Below are 21,628 nucleotides of genomic sequence, written 5' to 3' on the forward strand. Positions count from 1 at the left end.
TAAAGATTGTGAGATACAAATTGGGGATCATAAGTTTGAGGTAGATTTGGTACCTTTAGCAGTTGTTGACTGTTATAGAAAGAGGGTGCATTTTCAATTACTAGTACATGGTGAAGTTATATTCAAAGGTGAGAAGAGTTCAGAACACTATGGAATGGTATCATCTTTAACTGCTAGAAGAATGTTGAAGAAGGGTTGTGAAGCATACTTGGCATATGTTATAGATATAGAAAAGGAAGGCATAAAACTTGAAAATATTCTTGTTGCGAATGAATTTGCTGATGTATTTCCTGATGATTTTCCAGGCTTACCACCAGATAGAGAGATTAAATTTAATGTTGATTTGCAACCAGGCACTAACCCTATTTCTCAAGCTCCGTATAGAATGGCACCAGCTGAATTGAAAGAACAAAAGGTGCAGTTGCAAGAATTGCTTGATAAAGGTTACATTAGACCTAGTTTTTTCACCTTGGGGAGCTCCGGTGTTATTTGTGAAAAAGAAAGATGGAACTATGAGATTGTGTATTGATTACAGACAGTTGAACAAGGTTACAATTCGCAACAAGTATCCTTTGCCTCGAATAGACGACTTATTTGATCAACTACAAGGAGCTAGAGTATTCTCCAAGATTGACTTGAGATCTGGTTATCATCAATTGAAGATTAAGAATCCAGATGTTCCTAAGACTGCATTTAGGACTCGATATGGTCACTATGAATTCCTTGTCATGCCATTCGGGTTAACTAATGCTCCCGCTGCTTTCATGGATTTGATGAACAGAGTTTTCAAGCCTTTTCTAGATAGCTTTGTAATTGTTTTCATCGATGATATCTTAGTGTATTCTAGATATGAAGAAGAGCATGCAGAGCACTTGAGACTTGTTTTGCAGACTTTAAGAGAAAAACAGTTGTACGCGAAGTTTAGTAAGTGTGAGTTCTGGTTAGGGAAAGTTGTATTTCTTGGCCATGTCATCTCAGTAGAGGGAATTTATGTAGATCCTAAAAAGGTGGAAGCTATAATTAACTGGAATTATCTGAGTAATGTACATGAGGTACGTAGTTTTCTAGGTTTGGCTGGTTATTACAGACGATTTGTGAAAGACTTTGCTATTATTGCCTCACCATTTACAAAGCTACTAAGAAAAGATGTGAAGTTTGTGTGGAGTCAACAATGTCGGAATAGCTGTGATGCTTTGAAAGATTGTTTAACTTCAGCTTCAGTATTGACAATTCCAGTTACAGATTTGGGGTATGTTGTATACAGTGATGCTTCCAAGAATGGATTGGGTTGTGTATTAATGCAGCAGGGAAAGGTAATTGCTTATGCTTCAAGGTAGTTAAGACCACATGAATTGAATTTTCCTACACATGATCTAGAACTTGCAGCAGTGATATTTGCTTTGAAGATATGGAGACATTACCTATATGGCAAGAAATGTCTTGTCTACACTGATCATAAAAGTTTGAAGTACATAGTGAGTCAGAAAGAATTGAATCTGAGACAAAGAAGATGGATAGAACTTCTGAAAGATTATGATCCTACAATAAAGTATCATCCTGGAAAAGCTAACGTAGTAGCTGATGCCCTTAACAGGAAATCTTCAGGTAATTTGTGTTATATCAACACCGTAAGGATTCCATTATTTCTTGAACTGAGAAGACTTAATGTAGAATTAAGTGAAAGTGAAAATGGAGCTTTATTAGCTACTTTGAAGGTGCGTCCTATTTTAATTGAAAGAATTAGGGATGCTCAGAATCAGGATGACAAATTAGTGAAAATAAAGGGTGAAGTTCAACAAGATAACAGAAATGATTTTAATGTTTCTCATGATGGCACTCTACTATACAAGGGTAGATTATGTGTTCCTAATATTGATATATTGAAAAGAGAAATAATGGAGGAAGCACACAATTCAGCATATGCTATGCATCCGGGGAGTACAAAAATGTATCGTACTTTGAAGAAAAACTACTGGTGGTCGGGAATGAAGAAAGAAATTGCAGAATTTGTGTCTAGATGTTTAACATGCCAGCAAGTTAAAGCAGAGCACCAGCATCCAGCGGGTTTGCTACAACCACTTTCTATTCCTGAATGGAAATGGGAACATGTGACTATGGATTTTGTTGTTGGGTTACCTAGGACTCAACAGGGACATGATGCGATATGGATTATTGTTGATAGACTAACAAAATCAGCACATTTTCTTCATGTAAAGGTAAACTATCCTCTTGATAAACTTGCTGAGATTTACACTAGGGAGATAGTTATACTGCATGGTGTTCCATATTCTATTGTGTCTGATAGGGATCCGAGATTTACATCAAGGTTTTGGCAAAGCTTACAACATGCTTTAGGTACTAAATTGAAATTCAGTACACCAGTGTGTTGGGATGAAATTGGGGAAAAAATGTTAATAGGCCCAGAAATTGTTCAAATCACTACAGAAAAAGTACAATTGATTAGAGATCGCCTCAAGGAGTCCCAAGATAGACAAAAGAGCTATGCTGATTTGAAGAGGAAGCCGATTGAGTATAGTGTGGGTGATAAAGTATTTCTCAAGATCTCACCATGGAAAGGAATATTAAGATTTGGTAAGCGAGGAAAACTAAGTCCAAGGTTCATTGGTCCATATGAAGTAATTGAAAAGATTGTCCAGTGGCTTACAAATTAGCCTTACCTCCAGAGTTATCGCAGATTCATCACATCTTTCATGTTTCAATGCTACGGAGATACAGGAGTGATCCTAGTCACATCTTACAAGTTCAGCCTATAGAGTTAAAGGATGATTTATCATATGAAGAAGAACCAATTACTATTTTAGCAAAGGAAGATAAAGAGTTAAGAAATAAGGTTATTCCTTTAGTAAAAGTATTGTGGAAACATCACGGAAGTGAGGAAGCGACTTGGGAACGAGAGGAGGATATGAAAAGTCGATACCCTCAGCTATTCTAGTTTAATTTCGAGGACGAAATTTCCTAAGATGTGGAGAATTGTCATAACCGTAACCTAATCTCGTTTAGAATTCATTAAATAATTTAATTTAGAATTCATTATGCATTTGCATATCATGTCTAATTATTATAAAATAGAAATTTAAAATCAGGATATAGGCATTTTAAATGTCAAAAGTAAATTGAAAATAAAAGTTACGATTAGTTTAATTGAATCGGTATAATTGAACAAAAGGAAAAACTCAAGGATTGAAAGATATATTTAATATATCATTGAGGGCTTAAGAGGATGTTTATATTAAGCATATCTATCTATGTGTAAATGTCAAAATTATCCTTAAGAGTTTCTTGTTGGTGCAGCGGGACGTGAGGGTCCGAATCATATATTTCAATTCAAAATTGAAATTCCAACAATTCGGATCCAGAAATTGATCATATCAATAACAAATGGATCGTCGTATCATCTAGTAATTAAAGCACGCATCTAGAAACCGTAAGAAGAATACCTATGTCGATTCTCCAACGATTCTTGTAGTCCCGATAGTACGGCGACCTCAACCTCGTCCACACGAGTATGCGTCCGATTGAATCCTCGCCTTGAAGAGTTTCTCTTGCCGAGCAACCCTAAGCTCAAACTCTCGCCTCGATTACGTCTTTGCTGGGATGTATGAAAAACTTTCTCCAAGCTTTTCTGTGATTGATGACTACTTGAACTCCTTCAAATATGCTCTCTTAAGTGTGGTGTGTGTAGAATGAGCAAAGGCAACCTCTATTAATAGGGTAGAGCTTTGCTTAAGAATGCAACACCTCACATGCTAGGTGTCACACACCAAGCAAAGGTGTTGCCACCATTCGACACCTTACATGCTAGGTGTCACACACCAAGCATAGGTGTTGCCACCATCTGACACATCAGATGCTAGGTATCACACATCAAGCATAGGTGTTTCCACCTTCTGACACGTCGGATGCTAGGTGTCACACACAGAGACATACATGACATCATCATATGACATCATCGTGTGACATCATCGTGACATCATCACATGACATCATCGTGACATCATCACATGACATCATCACAGGACATCATCGTGACATCATCACATGACATCATCGTGACATCATCACATGACATCATCATATTAACTTGGATAAAATACATTAGGTGCCTACTAATTTATAACTCTTACAAATTAGTCTCTAATTGTATTTGTTTTTTCATCTTAGATTAATTTCCGAGATATGCTAGTATCTATATGAAATCGATCTCTCGTAAACTCAATCGGTTGCACACCCTATTGTGTGTGACTAACTAGGTTCACATCTATATGGCAACGAGAGTCATAAGAAACGCCTTTCTTATATTAAATAATTAAATCACATTAATTATTAATTCTCGTAGATCGTGAGTGACGTCTAGCAACATATCACGACCCCCAAATAGATATGAATGTTTCGATGCATTCCTTATAAACCAATGTTCATAATTACCGTACACTCAAAATTCCCTTCATCTAAGATTCCGATCTCGACTAGTGTCACAGTTAAGTCAAACACTGTTTGTCTTGATCATATGACCTCATCTCAGTTCTTATTCTTGATAAATATGACTTCCACTAGAAACAACTTTTTAAGTAAGTCATATACACCTGCGCAGGTTTTATCATCCATCAAGAACAATTTGAGATAGCATAGAATCTTTTCTCCGTTCATCCGGAGTGATAAATCCTCACTTGGTTAAACCCCTATCTCCATATACAACTAATTAGAGCCAACACATCCCGTGACCCTAGCTCATGAAAGATCTAGGGATAAGGAGTATCAAACTCTAATCACCTATATACAAGATAGTGGTACCGCAAGTCAAAGGATATATGTACAATTATGAACTAGATGACATTAAATTGACTTTGATGAAATACCATGTATAAGTCATCTAGCGTCACTTGTTCGACCCACACAACATCTTGAGTGTCCACATGTTTATCCTGATCCCCGTCGAGTAGTATGAGACTCACTACTTCCTATAATTAGTAACTCCTTACTAATCAGGAGAATAAACAGAGGTGACAATCTTTCCGGGATAATACGATGCCCTTATTCGTAGGACCCCATCGATCGTGAACTGTTATTTAGATCACGTGTATAATAAAATCTGTAACTCATATTCTTAACACCTTAAGAACAGATTCTATCACAATGTGATAAGGACAATACGTAATAAATGAACACTTAGTTGATGAGACACTTAGTTCAATTAGAACATATATATCTTTGCCATTGGGATTAGTTCAATAAATATACATGATCAAATGGCCCTAGGGCACATACTACTAACATTGCTAAGTGTTTAGCCAAGGTTAGAGATCTAAGTATATTTTGGTAATTTCATAATTAGTTAGATTACTTAAACATGGAGACTTTGCAAACAAAATTCACAACATAAAACCTAATTCTAAAAATCCAAAGCTTCGATTCTGATTGTTCTTGAGGTCTAGGAAGAGATTCAAGATCATTTGGTAAGAAATTTTATCTAAATAGCTTGTGTATTTGAAGTTTACCTAGTGATATCATATTCTGTTTTTGAATTCAGTATTTGCAGTTTAGTGCGAGAGGCATATCTCGAGTTCTACAACTCCAAAAATGTTAAATTTTCTGATATATAAACTTTAGTGTGTTTCTACAACTTCTATTCTTTAAGGTTAATCTGGTTTGGTCTTATTAGTACCGTAATTGACCATGACATTTTATTGCTTCAACTGTGAAGACAGTCTAAACACACCTTACTAAAAATCGTATAACTCATTGCTTAGATATTGAAATGATGAAATTCTTTTTGATTTGGATTCTAGACTCAAAGGGATAAATGTTCACCGAAGGGTTTGTTAAAATTATATCAGTACTATTCACAGGACATGTTTGAATAGAGGCTTAATGTTCTTCCTACTAAGGCAGATTTGTTGCCATGTTTATAATCATGCATAAACCATACAGAAATCCATTGTTAGGAGCTGAATTTAAGTCAAATCAGTATTAGATATATGTATAAGTATGTACATATGATTGTGATGGTGTTTTGTGATTTACATTACTCATTTAGGTGCTCGTTTTGGCAAAGACGGTGCAAGTAGAAAGTAAGGCAGCTTTTGACGATATTTTGGACTAGTTTTGGGTTGTTGTGTGGTGAGTAGATATACTAGCCCTTGCTACTGAAATTAATATGCTATTTTGATATTCAAAGTGTCAAGGTTTATTGTGTTTTAAATGGTTATATATGGTTGTTTTGAAATGCACGGAAGGCGTTCGATAAAATATTTCTTTGAACGTTTAAAATGATACGTTATTCAATGTTGTTTATAAGTGAAAGGTGTGTGGATTTCATCAATATGTGGACTTGATTATGGTTAAGTATTGAATGATAATTTGAAATGGTTTTGCTATTGAATCGTATTGAGCTTTGATGAAATAACTTGAGATTTCTTTTTTGTGATATGCCTACTCTGTAACGATATATTTGGCTTGAATTGAGATATGCACCTGGTTTATGTGATGAGATAGTTATATGCACATGTGTGATATTGTGAGTGTCTATGCGCATTTGACACAGGGCACTTGATTGATGGTCAGTGAAGGGAGAAGGGCTGAGCCGTGCTAATGATGGTTTGTGTTCCTGATTACAGGTCTATGGTTTATATTGTTGTTACATGGTAATATATCAATCTTATAATTGATGATTGATACGAACTATATTTCATATTTAAAGTGAAATTTGTTTGATATCGTTTATATTTGTAAATGTTTTCGTGATGAACTTTACAAGTATTTTGTGCTGTATTGAACTGTTTTCTAGTATACGTTATTATATGATATACTTACTTTAAGTATATAAATGTTTTATGGTTGTTATGTCTATTCACTGAGTTTTCGCTCATTTTAGTTGTTTTAAAACCTTTTCAGTTAGCAAGGCAATCTACAGTACAGTTGGCTAGAGAGGGAGTTAGGCTTAGAGTTTGGGCTTGAGACATAGAGGTTGGCCACATCTCCGAGCTTTGAGATGCCTTGATGTTTTGGTTTATAATAAATGTATTTGTACTTATAGATATATTTTGAATCATATGTATAAAACTTTGTAACAATACTTAATTTTTATACAATAGTTTAAATATAATGTTGAATAAAGGTTTTTCATATATTTGTGCTTAATTATTTATAGAACACATTTTAAAATGTTGATTTGGAGATAAAGATATTTTAAATAACCGTCAATCTCGTGCTAAGTAAGGCGAGGTACGACATTAATTCTATAAAAAATCACGAACTTCATTTTAATCATAACTTTTGAAAGCTGTCATATAAAACTATGAACTTTCATTTTTTTGAATCTATCACCGATTAGTTTTTCTGTGTATTTTGTTTTCAAATCCGCCGGATTCCGGTGGACACGTCAGCAAAAATACACCAGAAATTGATTTGGTGATAGATTTGAAAAAAAATGAAAGTTCATGGTTTTATATGGCAACTTTTAAAAGTCGTGATTAAAATGAAATTTCGTGTAAAGGTTATGATTTTTTATAGAATTAACCCAAAAAATAATAAAATGAATATGTGGTGTGGCTTATGGCTGATGGCTGATGGCTATCATTATGCTACTGCTACTGTTCCTACTTCCAAAATAGTCATTAGTCAAATGGCGTTTATTAGAAAATTAGGCAACTAACTATTTCTCATATGTTCTTTTGATCATCTTATTAACTTATTAATTAATTAATTTCCAATCAAAACTTACTGTTTAGAATTTGTATTGTATTATTCAAATTCGAGATGCAACAGATGATAACTCTTTATTCTCATCAACCAATCACACATAGATAAACAGAGAATATATTAGTTTATCAATCTAAATCAGGACCAAATTAGCTATCCAAAATTAAAAATACTCTCTTTCTAAAAATTATCCTTTCCCTTCTCTCTAAAAAAAGACTTTTTTTCATCTTTTGAGGATGGGAGAAAATAATCTTTCCGGTTAACAGAAATTCTCTCCGCCCATAGTATTAATTACTAGCTTTAACCCGTGCGTTGTACGTTTTTTTGTTTAATATCATTTGAGTGTAATTAGCTTATAATTTTTATATGAAAATAAGAAATTAATATATAAATTTTGTATTAAATATTTTACTATCTTACAATTGTTAAATAGTTTTCCGTAAAGAAATCAAAATAATAATTGATATTTTTAAAATAATTTATCCTAAAATTTTATAAATTATCACACACATGTAAGATACATTAGTTATCTATAATTTATAAAAAAAACAGTAGTATAAGTAATATATAAAAGTAATAGAAAATAAAAGGTTATTATGAAAAACAGGGTTAACGTCAAAAAAAATCATGAACTTTACACGTTTTTTCATTTTAATCACGCAGTTTAAATTTTCTCATTTTCATGCACGAACTAGCACTTTTTCTCAAATTCATGCATGGTGCTGAGATGGCACTCATTCATTGGTGTAAAATGACCTCCACCTCAGCAAATTACACCAATGGAGTTGTGACACCTCAGCACCGTGTATGAATTTGAGAAAAAGTGGTAGTTTGTGCATGAAAATGAGAAAATTTAAACTTCTTGATTAAAATGAGAAAACGTGTAAAGTTAGTTAATTTTTATAACATTAACCCTAAAAAAATGATCGTTAAAAAGTATAATTGTGCAATTAAAATCAAAATTTGAAGTAGTTTTGCGTTTTTTATATGTTATATACATTTTTATATTTTCATCTCGAAGCACCATTTTCATACGTGCAATGTTTGTTAATATATTTTTTTTTTATGAATTTAAAATTTATGTTTTATGTTTATTATTCAAGTATTTATATTTTTGTGTTACATAATTAACATACGAAGAATGCGTAATATGTAAAAAAATATCCTCACCTCAAACAAATGCATATATGGAATTTTTTCGTCTAAATTTAAAACGGATCTTTTCTCTTGATCATCACGGTAATTTCATGATCTCTATCTCTTTCACTTGCAATCAAACACAATATAGAATAAATTAAAATGAAATGTTAGATTAAAACACAATAACAAAATCTGTATAGAATCAAAAATATAATATATACAAAATCCTCAACTTTTAAAATGAAAAAAAATCAACACACATAAGAAGTTAGTAGCTTGAAAAAGAATAAATATATGAATATATATAATGGAAATTTATGGTAATTGAAAAGATTTTTAGAATTAATGGTATTAAAATTTTATGTTTCTAATATTACCATTTACATTGTGGAAAAGTAACGAATTTGGATGTGTGGCAAAAAAATTAATAATAGTCATAAGACTTAAATTATTTCCTTACATGATTGGTATGAAACTCTTAAATTTCTAATATTGCCAATTATTATGAAAAAGCAACGGATTTGGTACTAAACTGTGAGTTTTTATTGTAAATTGGATATATCTTCTAAAAAAGTAAATGTGTTGCTCAAACTAAAAAATCTAAGAGTAATTGTTGTGATATTATGATAGTAGTTTTGAAATACAATTTCTTTTAGGCACCGTTTGGATTGATGGATTCTAAATGGTGGATTCTAAACAATCCATGGATTTGGACAAAATCTATCGTTTGCCTAGAAAAAAAATTAATAGAATCCACGGGTTTATAAATTTCCTCATTTTTTACAATCCATCATTTTTGAGGGTTTTGATTTCCCACCTACTAGGTGGGAAAGTCCAAATCCACCATTTTTTATAGATGATGGAATGTTATACTATTTATTAGTTTCCATAAATAATATTAAAAGTCCATTGATTTTATATTCAATCCAAACGATAGAATTTTAAAATCTATGGATTTAAATTTCATTGATTTAAAATCCATCAATTTTGCAAAAATCCATGGATTTTAAAAACCCTCAATCCAAACGGTGTCTTAAAATTAAATGGAAATAATTAAAAGTACTTTTTCAATTTTATTTGATTTTATATTTTTAATTTTTTAATTGCATATGTAGTTAAGCTGTTTATCAAAAAAATATAATTAGCAATTAGTAACGTAATTAGCATGTAAAATGTTAAATTCAAATAAATATATTGAGTAGATTGAACTAATTTGGTAAGATCAAATTGAATTTTATGTGCAAATTATCAAAAATATAAAATGAATGAGAATGTGTTCTAGCCGTCTCTCTCTTTTGAGAAAGCTCTCAAACCCTAGTAAGTTTTACCTTTTTGTTCATTTGGGAGGTGGTTTTTGGCCATTCTTGGCCAAAAATCACCTACCCAATCTCTCAAATTCAGTTTTTTTAGCCCTTTTCCATAGTTTTTGTCTTTAATTTTGAATAAAATTTCTTTCTTGGCCAATTTTGGTCTAGATCTAGAAATTATTTTCTACCTTATTATCTTAATTTTATTAGATCTATTCTAATCGAAATTAAGAATAGTTTTTTTCATCGTTGGAGATGAAATTGTTTTTTGCGATGCAAGCGATTTGGATCTCTAAAACAATTAGAGCCACCATCTTACGACGGATTTCATCAAATATCGGTATGTTTTGCGTCAGTATAGATGATGTCTTTAATGTTCAAGAGAAGAGATATGTCAATGAAGATGTGATTAGGGGCTTTAATGATGAAGTTATAGCTGCTTGTTGTAGCAGTCGTGCGATTAAAGTTAGTATTATCATAGCAAGCGAAGCTAATCTAATTCCCTTTATTTTAAAGGTTGTAATGGATGCCTTCAATAACAACTCTTTGCTTTGTAATATTATCAGTTTGATAGCACATGACTATTTTAGCTTAATTGAGATGCATATATGTTGTTTTAATTACGATAGAAAATCTCATGTGGTAGCATATGACTATTTTAGTTTATCTAATTGGTTGGGGCATGTCCTTCCGATTATCAAATTTTATGTACTGGCTGATCAATCAGCTTTTGATTAATAGAAGTTTTTATTTCAAAATAAAATGAATGAGAATGAATATATTTAGCATTTAATCATTAGCATTTAATGTAATTAATTCTCATTTATATAATACAAATGAAAGAATTAAAAAGAAAGAAAATATATTAAAAAGAATGAAAAGTGAAAACCAATTGTAATATGCCAAGTGTCAATAAAAGGGAGAAAATGTCATGCTTTTTTTTTTCTTTTTTTAAATCGAAAAATATCATGTTTTATATATATACTAGCATTAGTCCCGTGCGTTGCACAATTTTTATTTCTATTAACTTTTTATAAACTTCAATTGACTAAAGTTTCTGTTTTTAATATGGATAACTTTTTTATTTTTGAATTAACATGTATTCTACACTTTTGAGTTTTAATTAGTAGCAGGTGCAATTTTGAATAATTAGATTTTCTTCTAATGAAGATTGTTAATTATTATTTATAAGATGCAGTATATAAATTTATTTTAATTAAAAGTGGAAGTTCTGTGTTAATACTTTTAGAGAAAACCACAAAAATATTACTATTTAAATAAGAAATAACCAAAATACATAGCAATCTAAAAAATAACATTGATACCAAAAAAAGGCAAAAGTTTACATATTATAACCAAACCAGTAAATAGAGGACATGTGTCAAGTTTGTAACAAACAAAATCCTTCCTCCGTGTGACACAAAACGCGTGACATTCTATAAGAGCAGACCAATTAATTTGCTCCACGTCAGCTTGCTATGTGAGCTAATCACCTACAACACAAAACACAGTAAATTAAAAGAGAGAAAATAGGCAAATTTTAAGTTTCCTTCTTCTACATCATCACCAGATTCTATAGATTCATTATTATACGATTTCCTTCATCTGAATTCAAAATTCTATAGTAAAACCATCTCTGAAACATCGCAGACACATTCTCATTGTTGAAGATTCATCTGAAGAACACAAGAAACATCATTAATACATTCTGTATTCAAATTCTTTGTTAAAAGCATCTGAGAAAAATCTTTGATACTTATAATTTCTCTTGTTGAAGATTCATCTGAAGAACACAGGAAACATCACAGATACATTGTCTACAGGAAGAGGTAAGCTTCTCTAATTTTATTTTTTTCATATAATTATCTGAAAATAATAATATAGTTACTAATAAAATCTGGATTTAAAATTGTATATAGATGGAATCTGTTCTAGTTATGATACAACACAGTGGAAAATGGGTAGAGGCAAATAGATATGAAGAATTTGAAGTTATTGGAGTCATGATTCCACAAGATTTAACATATTTGAATCTTGTGAATCTAATATCAGAAGAGCTGAGATTGAATTTAGTATATCAAAAAATTGAGATAAAGTATCAAGTCAAAACTGAGTATCCACCTCTAAAGATCATTGATGATTCAAGCTTCAAGTTCTACTTGGAAATCAAGAAAAAACAAACTGATTTCACTATGTATCCTCTTTGCATAATAGTGCATGATGATACACCACAGATACATTTACAGCAGCAAACTACAAGTAGCATTTCAACAGGTTCATATTCAGCCTGCAACAAGAATCTATATTCAAATGAGATAGATTGGGATACGTATCTGATACATTCCGAAAACAATCCTGATACATTATTTGAAAAGGAACAGTATAGCAAACTTCTTTTGAAAGACACCATTGAAACAATCAACAATATAGAAAAGGAAAAGGAAACAGAGGAGAGGGTTCAACAAACAATAAATGTGCCAATAGAAGATATAGAATTCAAAACAGGTCAGTCTTTCAAAGACAAATCAGTTTTACAAACATGTTTGCAATTTCATGCTATCAAACATCACTATCATCAAAGGGTTCTCAGATCATGTCCAAGAAGTATTTTGGTTAAATGTATCGATAGTGAATGTGATTGGTATCTGAAAGCATCAACTAATGGAGAAGCATGCCAATTCATCATTCGGAAACAAAATATGAACCACACATGTGCAATAGATACAAGATTCAGTATTCAAAGGCAAGCTTCCTCATCACACATTGCTAAATCGATCAAAATGAGGTATCTGAATGTCAAAACAACCTATACTCCAATAGACATAAAGAATGACATGGAAGCTTTAAAAGGAATCAAAATAAATTATATGCTAGCATGGAGAGCAAAAGAGAAAGCATTAGAAATGATAAGAGGAAACCCGGCTGATTCTTACAAATTGCTGCCTGCTTTTCTCTATAAACTTCTTACTACGAATCCCGGGTCTGCTGTAGACATTCAGGTGAGAGAAAACAACTCATTTTTGTATGCTTTTACTGCATTAAAAGCTTCTATTATAGGTTGGCAGCACTGTAAACCTATAATTGTTGTTGATGGGACGTTTTTAAAAGCGGCGTTTGGTGGAACACTACTTGTTGCAACATCACAAGATGCAGCCGGAAAACTATTCCCTCTTGCTTTTTGTGTAGTCGATTCAGAAAATGACTTATCATGGGAATATTTCATCACCCAACTCAGGGAAGCTTTTGGCACAAGAGAAGGTATCTGCATTGTATCTGACAGACATATCAGCATTGATTCAGCAGTCAAGAAAATTTATCCTGAAGCAACACATGGAATATGTATGTTTCACCTTTTAAATAACATCAAGACTCATTTCAAGAGGAATGCAAAGAAAATTAAAGATCCATTCTTTGCAGCAGCGAGAGCATATACAGAATCTGAATTTGATTATCACATGAAAGAGTTAGATAAGCTAGATGAAAGAATTAAGCCGTATCTTCAAGGTATCGGTTACAAAAGATGGTCAAGACATCATTCCTACACCAACAGATTCAAAACAATGACGTCTAACTTGGCTGAGTCATTAAATGCAGCAATACTACATGCAAGAGAGCTGCCTGTTACAACTCTCCTTATGCACCTACATGACCTCCAACAAGAGTATTCATATACGCATAGAAACATCGCTATGCAAACACGCACAACACTGACACCAGTTTATGAAAAAATACTTTCATATAATTATACAAATTCACTAAAGCTACAGGTATGAATTCCATCATCTCATTAACACCTTCATTTTTATCTGCAGTCTGAAAAATACATTTATATAGCATATCAGATACATACATTATACAGAACTGATACATAAAAATTTTATTTACATTATAGTCTTATTAATGTATCAGCCATGTATCTGTGTTGTATAATTTAGATATCTATCTTTATAGTTTTACTAATATGCACTTTTTCAGGTAAAACCCTCTACAAATGAACTGATCACAGTGAAGGATAATGGAAGGAAACATACAGTTGACATGAAAGAGAGAACATGCACATGCAACAAGTTTGAAATTGATGAAATACCTTGCCAACATGCTTTAGCAATTCTAAATGAAATGCACCAAGAGCCTTATAAGTATTGTTCAAAATACTATACAACAGCCAGTATGCTAGCAACATACAGTGAAACTGTATTTCCAATTGAAAAGGAAGATGAGTGGAAGATACCACAAGAAGTAAAGGACATGATCGTCTTTCCACCACAACATATGACAAGAACCGGAAGACCAAAAAAGAGAAGATACAAGAGTGTTACGGAAAAATCAAAGAATGCCAATTGTGGAAAGTGCGGACAAGCTGGTCACAATAAGAAAACATGTAGAAACATGCCAAAAGTTAGTCACAAGAAGAAAACATGCAGAAACATGCCACAAGCTGCTTGATACATATATCTTTTATTCTTGATACATTTTTCATACAACATTTAAACTTTGTTATAACATCTATATTTCTATGCTGATTCATGTGACAAATTTATACTTTTATTACATATTTTGATCTTTATTCTACTGAATATTGAAGTAACAAACACATGAACCTGGACATATGTTTATATCATGTCTTTGTAAAAATATTTGTATCAAATGTGTATAAAACATGTATCTGAAATGCGTATATTTTATATTCAAATGTCTTTACAGAATATATGTATCATATATGTATACGATATGTGTCCGATATGTATATTACATATAAATTATTTCCAGTTATATGACCTATACATATCTGATACATTTTATATAGAAAAACTATAAACCAAAACAATAAATGCATTTTCAAAATGAACATTATATAATACTAAAAGTCACAAATTCAAACAACAATTCACATAAAAAATGTACCATTAACACAAATTAAAACCTAATATAAGTTCAAGTAATCCTTAAAACATAAAAAGAGCCTTAAAAATCAGTTCACCAACTTCTTCTTCCCTTTTCCCTTGTATGCACGCTTTTTCCTCCCTTTTCCTGAATCTTTCTCAGAAGCACTTACAACATTATACATGTTCTTCCAACTTCCATATCGATAAAATGAAAAACTGAGACGTTTTCGTTGATTTGAAACATCAATTTCTTTTGACAGCTCATCTTCTTTACCGTAGGCAATTTTCTCAGCAAAAGTAAACGCGTAGATGCCACAATCGCTACATAAAGAAAACAATCAACTATGTATAAATTATGTATCCAGAAAAACAAACAGCTACTAAAAAAAGAATTAAAAACATAATAAAATTAACAAATCAAACTGACTTGAATTTTTGGTATGGCAGCTTCTCTTCTATAACCAGATCAAAAGGATCATTCATGCCTTGAGTGGTAAAAAAAGGTGAACACAAGTCACACGCAGGATTGGTTTTGAAAACATTAAGCTTGTCGAGGCAATACGGCAGAACAACTGAATAAATATGTGCAACATTCCGACACGAAGATGCACTCAGAATTGTCCGTAGAGAGTTGTACATAGTCAGCCTCCTTAACTTCATGTCCAATATAAGAAGAGCCCAATGATTATTAGCCGACACATGAAAGGGGATGAAAACAAAGTCGCACTGATTCCATGGTGTATTGGCAAGCATATGACGACCATTAATATACTGAGAAACGATATGATCAGGATAAATCAAGTCTTCATCATAGTTGGAGCCTTCAAACGTATTTGCAAATGACTGAAAACACTGATCAAAATGGTTGTCGGTTGTAGTAAACTTCAATGTAACACTGCTATCATACTTCGCTTTCTTCCTCAGATAGTAGAACAAAATGTCCATATGCTTCAATGATAAAAACAGTATCATCATATATGACAAAATTAGTTATGAATGTATACAGTTATGTATTATATATGTATCTGATATGTATCAGATATATATAAAATCACATATCAGTTATGCTTTAAAAATGTATGAGAAAAAACATACCAACGATGTCAACGACATCCCCCCAACATCAAGCACATGAAAAAAATCCTTCTTAGAAACTACTGAGACGCCAAAATCAAATGGAGGAATGATCTCATTAGTAGATTCCCTGTAAAATCTTCCTCTACAAGAACAAAAAATACATAAAAAATCAAATTTATTTGAAAATAATAATATAGCACAAAAAGGAAAAAAAGCGACTTACTCTTTCAGTTTAGCAACTCTCAAAAGTCCATATTTGACCCAATTATCATACACAACCAGTTCCTCACTCATAAAAACATCTCCGATGTGGTTATTGAACGGAAACATTCTAGAAACAACATAAGTACTTCCAACTTCTTCTACTTGAAAGTCACCGGAAGTGAACTCAGTTAAAAATGGAGATTGCATAATATGACTTGGCTTCACGCTTCTTTTAACATTTGCAGGGGTTTCATCAGCCAATAAAACAACCTTCTTAACATCCATAATCTCATTAACACCTTCATTTTTATCAGCAGTCTGAAAAAAATACATTTATATAGAATATCAGATACATAACATATACATAAATGATACATAAAACATGTCCAAATTATATTTACCTCGACATTTTTTAAAATAGCATCACCACGATTACCATCGTCACCAGCAGCACCGCCACCGCCACCTGCACCAGCAACACTACCACCTGCAACACTGCCACCAGCAGCACCGCCACCGCCAACTGCACCAGCACCACTACCACCTACAACACTGCCACCAGCAGCACCGCCAACAGCAGCACCGCCACCCGCATCACCGTCACCACCATCATCGTCACCAGCAGAATCATCCGCATCAGATTCCTCACCATCAGCTTCATCATCATTCTTCTCCTCGTCCTCAACACCTTCGTTGTTAGTATCATCATTTTTCTTCCCCTCCTCAATCCCTTTCTCAATATTCTTATCAACAGCACCAACTTCAATGGGCGACACATCATCGTCCTTTCAAAATGGTGGAAAAAACATTAAAATCGAATATACATATAAGATACATAAAAACTGAAAAACTGAAAATTGCATTACATTTTTCAAATCTGTGACAGGATCACCAACATTTTGCAAATCCTCATTAGCCTCACTACCCTAATATGTAAAAAAGACATCAGATACATAGCAGAATCATTAAATATACAAAAATACATTAGAAACTTAAAAAAGACATCAGATACATAGCTGATACATTAATTATACCTCATTATCCTCATCTACATCATCAAGCTCCTTTTCTTCAGTAATGCCATCCTCATTTGCATCATTAACCTTCTTTTCCTCATTAATGCCATCCTGATTTGCATCGTCAAGCTTTTTTTCCTCATTAATGACATCCTCATTTGCATTAGGAACAAAATCAAACTGCTTCTCAACGCCTAAATGCTTTCCAATCACATATAAAGCATGGAATATAGACTTCAACTGCTTTTTGGTATCAGATTCACTTAGCACAAGAGTATCTACAGACTTCTTCAATTCAGAAAATATCTTTCTTTCTTTCTTAAATTTCAAAAAATCACCAAGGATCTCATCATCACTTGAATCTTTGACATCTTCAACAATTTTTGTCTTTCCAGTTTGAAAAAACCCAGCAATATTCAGAATGGCTTTTTCATCAACAGTAGGAACAAGGTTTTTCAATTTCAACTGAAACAAATAGTTAAATAAGTCAATACATATCAGATACATATCAGATACATATCTGAAATAATAATAAAAAATCATAAAAAACTATTTAATAAACATACAGACCTGTTCACGCGACATATGATAGAACGTTTCTTCTAACATCTTAATAGTCACAGTGACTTTAGAAGGAATATGCCACTTCAGCATTCTAGGAATACATGGCTCCTTATCATTGAGTAGACAAATCTTGTTAGCAGCAACAGGACACACTTCATAAAACCACATCTGTAGTGCTAATGGAAAACCATTGAGCCTATAGTACATCATAGGCTGCTTACTAACAAGCCTATTCTTCATGTCAACAACAGTGTTTCGATAGACCAAAATACCCCAAGGAAAAGAATTGAAATCCCCACTATCAACCATATCCAAGAGAAACCTACTAACTAACTGAGAATTTATTTCGCTAGAACATAGAAAACACTCAAACAAATAGATAATTGCTAGCTTAACAGCATCTTCATCACTCTTAAAACAAGTGTTCAAAAACACAACACCTAAACCCTCTCGAGTAATAGAGCTATTAGGAAAGTAAGTTGCAACTAACTTATTGCTTGAAACAGAATAAAGCGTATTGCAATCACCTGAACAATTCAAACCGGTTATGAGAGCAAACTCCTCTATACTAAATCGAAGCTTATATCCAGAAACCTTGAACCATATTTCGCTGTTATTTGGATGCTTAACTTCACGCATAAAAAGTGAATGAAACAACTGAGGCTGAATAACAAAAGGCTCCAATTTGAGAAAATTACCAAGAAATGTCTCAGAAAACAATTCTAACTGACGAGGAGACAAAGTTTTCTTAATATCTTCGATAATTTTGTATCTAAAAGGAATAGCAACTCTACAACTATAACGGTCCTCAACAGCTAACACAAAATCCCAGTTCTGCAAGCAAATACATAATAAATACATTATGAACACAAGAAAATACCTAAAAAATACATAATAAACACATTGCAGATACCTAAACACAATTAAAAACATAAAACATATAACATCACAAAAACAACAGATCAGAATCCAAAAAACCATAACACATAACACCAAATTACAATTGCACAAACGAATACAAAATAAACACATTTCTAATACATAATGAAGACTAATATTTAAACAAAATCTATTTTGAAAACATATAGATTGGATTGCAGATACCTTAACTATACATAATAGACTCAAAAGTAATAATAAAAAAAAACCTAACAACCTAAAACATCAACAATAAACAGATAAAAAAAAATTAAAATCCAAAATACCACACAAAATTACCTGAACTAAACGAGAAGGTTCCTCAATAGTTATTGTTCCTTTTTTATTCTTCATATCTGCAGCACCAACATCGACATTCAAACGCCTTTTCTTGCCAGTTTCCTTTTCACCTATTTTATCCTTTTTTTTCACATTACCAATAGCCTCAGTCTGTAGTAAACCAGAATCACCACCATCAGCAACTAATTCTCCTTTTTTCACCAACTTCCGCTTCATTTTTGTGAGAATTTCAGGAACTTTTGAAATGGGTTTCGGAGAAGATCTAGTAGCAACCATTATCGGTATTTATAGACAAACGACTGAGAATCAACTGCTTAAACTAACCGGCAGTAATGGAGTAGTGGGGAGATGGAAAACAAACAGAAGATCGTGTGAGAAAAGAAAGCAAGAAGAATTTTAAAAAGAAAGGAAATCAGAGAGAGGAAATAAGAAAATAACCGTTAGTCACATGCAATTTCCTTTTAGGTGTGTATACACGTGGCAGCCAGGGGAAGAGTTGGTAGAATAAGAAATAAATTGGACACCTAAGCTAGTTAATGTAAACATCAATTGTCAGAGCTGAAAAGTTTATAATGTGTGGGCATTTTGGTTATTTTTTACCGCATTCTTAATTAATGCGTAATTTTCTCATACTTTTATGGCTTTATTTGTTACAATTAAAATTCTGAAACTTAAAACATGAATGCATACTGTTTACACCGGCCCAGGAAATTATTGAGTAAAGTTTCATATGGGCTTATTAGGGATTCAGGCCTAACGAAAAGCCTTTTAATTATTGCTTTTTCTTATTTGGAGTTTGTAACTCATTAGGAGTATTTTACTTTTAGAATTTTAGTCCTAGTTGAATTAGGAGTCTTGATTATGAGGAGTTATAAATAGCTCAGAGCTTCAATAATAATGTATAAACAAATCAATTAATCAAAAACCAAGCTCAGTGCTTTTTATCTCGCAATCTCCGGATTATTTTAATTTAGGAGTAGTTTTCGGTATATATCTCGCCTGAGTTCGTAGCTCCCAGATTATTACTTTTAAATCACGTGATTAAGTGTTTTTAACCAAACAAGCCCTGTGAATATCTACATAGGTTCGTTAAAGTATCAAACCTCAAACCGATCCCGATTATAAATTCAAATATTCGAGTCCGGAGTATTTCCAGACGAACACATACCAAATTTTATTGCTATTATTATTATATTTTTTTTTCAAGAAAACTATAGCTAATCAAAAGTTTTCCATAGCTTAATTTGTTCTGCTGATTTTATTTTTCTATTTATACAATTCTATTCATTACTTTACGTTTGTCATGTTAAACAATTCTATTCATCTCTTTACGTTTGTCATTTCAAACAATTCTATTCATCTCTTTATGTTTGTCATGTCAAACAATTCTATTCATCACTTTACATATGAACGCAAGAATTAATCACTAAAATTTAACATCAAAAAAACATTTATAATAAAAAAAGTCTCTAAAAAATTTAAGAAATAATTTATACACAATTTTATTGAATATTAAATTTTATTTTTCCGCAACTTTAGAGGACATTCAAAAGGCAATATAAATTATATGAAAAGAAGATTAGAGCCTACCAATATAAAATATGAGCCGAGTTATTCAATTAGTTGCAATTTCACTAAATTAAAGTGATATACAAGTGACTTGCTTATCAAAATATATTTAAAAGGTTGCCATAAAATCAATCACTTCACCCTATAATTTAATAGAATTAAAATTAAGCAAAAATCAACCTTCCTTTAATGAGATAGTTCTTTGAAACCTTTTATCGAGCATAAAAACTACATTAGCAATTATTTTTTTGAATAGAAAAAAAGAGAATCAATACCTGTTAATAATGCAATAAATAATATTAAAAATAAAACTTGAGGAATCAAAGAAGTTGAATCACCAAATATGCCAACTAAATAGTAGCACAAAGATAAAGAGTTAAGCAATAGTCAAAAATTAAAAGAAGAAATCAATTGATTTCTTGTTCTATCAAGAACAGAAATAATAAAAGATGAGACTTTTTACTCTAAATATATAACTACAATGGTTTTTAAGTGTAGTTATTATTATTTAAATCCTCTCATAAAAGGAGCGTTAAAAATATAAGCACTAATTATGAAATTATATGTTTGTAATTGTTGGTATTCAAATTCTACCGCCTACAAATTGACTTTCGGAAAAAATTGCAAATGGACCAAATGTGAATAAACAACTCATATGATAGTATCACAAATGTAATAATTATTAAGAAAACAAATACTTGAAAGTAATTTGCATAAATTTTTAAAAATAACAAACATCAAAATTAGGTATATCCTCCCATTAGCTAGGTATTATTTCTTATACAAAAACTAATTCGAATTTTATTACTAAATTGCCCGCGTTTACAAATGGATGGTTTCATAAAACGTTAATGAAATGAAATATAGAAAAATTAGGAAATACTTACAAAATAAAAAGGCTTGAATGCCTTAGTTGTAAAAAAAAAGG

At 31.9% G+C, this 21,628-nt stretch overlaps 2 protein-coding genes across 2 annotated transcripts; one reads left to right on the plus strand and one right to left on the minus strand.

Moving 5' to 3' along the window:
• Positions 1 to 11,937: 11,937 nt before the first annotated feature.
• LOC126673758 (uncharacterized) lies at positions 11,938 to 14,743 on the plus strand. Its single transcript, XM_050368012.1, has 3 exons — positions 11,938 to 11,995; positions 12,086 to 13,933; positions 14,142 to 14,743. Exons 2-3 carry the CDS (start codon positions 12,086 to 12,088, stop codon positions 14,610 to 14,612), a joined length of 2,319 nt encoding a protein of 772 aa, XP_050223969.1. The 5' UTR covers positions 11,938 to 11,995; the 3' UTR covers positions 14,613 to 14,743.
• A 635-nt stretch (positions 14,744 to 15,378) lies between these two features.
• On the minus strand, positions 15,379 to 19,758 carry LOC126673757 (uncharacterized). Its single transcript, XM_050368011.1, has 8 exons — positions 19,132 to 19,758; positions 17,920 to 18,747; positions 17,368 to 17,814; positions 17,200 to 17,259; positions 16,735 to 17,118; positions 16,353 to 16,651; positions 16,148 to 16,271; positions 15,379 to 16,000 (listed from the first exon to the last, which is right to left on the minus strand). Exons 1-8 carry the CDS (start codon positions 19,405 to 19,407, stop codon positions 15,470 to 15,472), a joined length of 2,949 nt encoding a protein of 982 aa, XP_050223968.1. The 5' UTR covers positions 19,408 to 19,758; the 3' UTR covers positions 15,379 to 15,469.
• Between the last annotated feature and the right edge of the window lie 1,870 nt (positions 19,759 to 21,628).

This window comes from Mercurialis annua, linkage group LG3 (assembly GCF_937616625.2).
Source record: "Mercurialis annua linkage group LG3, ddMerAnnu1.2, whole genome shotgun sequence".
In the NCBI taxonomy this organism is placed as follows: domain Eukaryota; kingdom Viridiplantae; phylum Streptophyta; class Magnoliopsida; order Malpighiales; family Euphorbiaceae; genus Mercurialis; species Mercurialis annua.

Excerpts from the sequence above, each read along its gene's own strand:
- LOC126673757 (XM_050368011.1), bottom strand. The coding sequence starts at position 19,407 with ATGGTTGCTACTAGATCTTCTCCGAAACCCATTTCAAAAGTTCCTGAA. Across the intron at positions 17,119-17,199 it reads CTGTCACAGATTTGAAAAAT|GACGATGATGTGTCGCCCAT; the intron begins GTAATGCAATTT and ends CCATTTTGAAAG. Across the intron at positions 16,001-16,147 it reads GGATGTCGTTGACATCGTTG|CATATGGACATTTTGTTCTA; the intron begins GTATGTTTTTTC and ends TTATCATTGAAG.
- LOC126673758 (XM_050368012.1), top strand. The coding sequence starts at position 12,086 with ATGGAATCTGTTCTAGTTATGATACAACACAGTGGAAAATGGGTAGAG. Across the intron at positions 13,934-14,141 it reads CAAATTCACTAAAGCTACAG|GTAAAACCCTCTACAAATGA; the intron begins GTATGAATTCCA and ends GCACTTTTTCAG.